The 2,736-nt window shown below is 39.0% G+C and overlaps 1 protein-coding gene across 1 annotated transcript in view; it reads right to left on the reverse strand.

Annotated features, from left to right (window-relative positions):
- LOC106533323 (lactation elevated protein 1) overlaps nucleotides 1-2,081 on the reverse strand; it is a gene marked incomplete at its 5' end in the record, with an annotated part of 21,943 nt that extends 19,862 nt beyond the window's left edge. Inside the window, 4 exon segments of the mRNA XM_014029588.1 lie at nucleotides 113-243; nucleotides 515-616; nucleotides 1,011-1,062; nucleotides 1,885-2,081. Coding sequence (XP_013885042.1) covers nucleotides 113-243; nucleotides 515-616; nucleotides 1,011-1,062; nucleotides 1,885-2,081 — 482 coding nt within the window.
- Between the last annotated feature and the right edge of the window lie 655 nt (nucleotides 2,082-2,736).

Here is a 2,736-nt window from a genome sequence, read left to right on the forward strand (position 1 = left end):
TCTATCTATCTATCTATCTATCTATCTATCTATACACACACACACATACATATAAAACATACAAAAATGTTATGTTGAAGATAAATAAATAAAAACTAAAATAAAAATGGACCTGAAACTCATCAAAGCACAGCAGACAGGCCTCCTCGCTGATCTCCTCAGCTACTGGAGCTATGGGATCATAAGATTTGGCCATTTTTCCTGCCTTCCTTTTGGGCATGCTCTGCTTCAGCCGATGGATCCCTAAAGAATGAAAACAGGACAAGTTCAGCCTGATTTATACTTTATATTGTTTTAGATTTAAAATTTCAGTTTTTGTTCAGGAGGTAGTTATAGCCATTTTGATGAAACTCTGAAAATGATAAGCTCTGGCTGTGTGTTGTGAATGACTCTCAGCTACTACCACACCAGATTTTAGCTTAGTAGAGACTGCATTAGAGCCATGAGTCTGTGTGAAGCTCAGTCAGGTTAAATGAGAGCATAGAGGTTCTGAAGCACCAAAAGATCTGCTCACGTTGATGAACATCCAGCATGAAGCCATGGAAGTGAACCCTCTTCTTCTTCTCTGTCTCCACATGAGAATAAAACATGTCCATCACCATGGTCTTCCCTGTCCCTGAGACAAGAAACAGTTTCAATACTTAGAACAGAAAGGAAAGAAACTCGTGTTTGGTAGATTATTTATATGCTTCTTGCCAATAAATCTTGTGATTGGCAGCACCTGGGGGGACCAGAAGCTCAAAACAATAAGCTAAATTAGTTGTTTTCCAATAGAAAAGCAGATCCGGTTAATTCTTCATGTGTACGGCCCACCTACTCAGCTCTACAAACGCTTGTTCCTTACAAATGTGGCAACATTTAAAATGGAAATAAACAGGCTTTCAAATGGCATAAGATTTATTGCCAAGAAGCTTTGTTACAACAAAGACATTTAGTGCCAGGTTTAAACATGTCACAACAAAAAACCTGTTCGATCCAGATGTGTAACGTGTGTGTGCTGCTGCTCTCACCAACGTCACCGTAGATGTAACATCCTTTAGGAGGCATCGGTTTGGTGAAAAACTAAAAGATGCAAACATATAACAGAAAAAAAAAGAAATTAGAAACTTGAAAACTAAATGAGACATCTGTGATGTGGCATAGAGACATGCTGAGTGAAAGAAATAAAAAAAAACTGTTTTAATGTCTAATTTAAATGATTTATTAAGAGGTGGGCTTTGAAACTCCTAAAAGATATTTTAAATATATTCTGGGGATAAAAGGGGCAGACAATAAGATTTATCCTTCTTCTGCTACCTTTCATTTTATTTTGATTTTTGATTTGTGTATTGTCTTTGTTTTCTATTGTATATACCATATTTATTCATGTATAATACAATCTCATGTATAATACGACCCCCCCTCCTTTTTTTGAGCTTAAAAAGCATAAAAAATTTAATCCTCAAACTACCTCCAACTTCATACAGACTTCAAGATTTTTCAGTCTTTGCAGTCTTTATACATATCAGTAAAATGATCATTGGACTGTTCATTTTATTTTAACAACATATGTACTAAAAGGTATTTTGACAACAAATATATATCAGCTGTAGCAGCATCATATGAATTCTGACATTTTACACATAGTCCACCAGGAGGCGCCAACATAAAAGTCAGAGACTTCACATGAGATTTGGGCCATCTTGTGGGGGAAAAGCAGATTACTTCCTACTCGCAAGCGCCCCCTCTGGTGGGGAAACGTTTTTTCAGGAATACAAACTTTTTATATAAGATATAAATCAGGTATAATCTCACCTGTAAAATGTGTTAAACTGATCGTAAACATGACAGATCAGGTAACATGTTTGTTAGTAAACAGAACCATAGAAACGTGTGTGTTTGTACCCTGGAGAAGAGGGATGTGGGTGTGTTGCTGTATCCTCTCAGGGTTCGGTGAAGCTGGTCCAGTTTCTGCAGAACCTCTCTCTGGTGCTCGTCCTCCCGCAGGGTCCCAGCTCGGATTAATCCGCTGTAGTGATCCAGAGGCCCGCCGAACCCGCCCCCCTGCTCCTCCGCCACCCGGCCCACCGCCACGGAATGACCTGATGACACAGGTGTTACACCATATTTTGTGACCGTCATATATTGTGACCAGAGGGGGCACTGTTGCGTTTCTACAACAGAACTTGGACGAACATGACCACAAAGAAGAATATGATACACCAAAAGTGACAGCTGTTATTAGAGCTGGGCGATATGATCAAAATTTTATATCACGTTATTTTCAACATTTTCACCGGTTTCACGGTATTTGACGGTATTTTTCTTTTCATCACAGCTCAGCTGATAATAAAACGTACAAACCCTGCTTATTGAGTTTTTTTCTTTTACTGTACCTCTGTCTGAGTCGCTGTTTCCCTCCTCTGTGTCTGTTCTTCTCTGACTGGTGGTTGGAGACAGTAGTCACGTATTTTCATCCAGTCGTGAAGGAGGAGGGTTAAGAAAAGATTATGATTGGGTTTATTGTTTTATGTTATTTATTAAAGCTTATCAGCACGACTCACCTTGCACACCAGTCAATTCCAACTTCACTACAAACTACTTCCTGCAGGCTTTTCACAAAAAAACCACGTTAAGTCTCCATCAGCATAACGTCTCCATATTAACTAACCGCGTTAAATCTAACTGTGCACGTCACTGAAGAGGTGTTTACTACATTCAGCGACAGCGAAAACGGGATGTTTTTTTAAACGTCAG

The sequence above is a fragment of the Austrofundulus limnaeus genome, unplaced genomic scaffold (assembly GCF_001266775.1).
Source record: "Austrofundulus limnaeus strain Quisiro unplaced genomic scaffold, Austrofundulus_limnaeus-1.0 Scaffold923, whole genome shotgun sequence".
Taxonomy (NCBI): domain Eukaryota; kingdom Metazoa; phylum Chordata; class Actinopteri; order Cyprinodontiformes; family Rivulidae; genus Austrofundulus; species Austrofundulus limnaeus.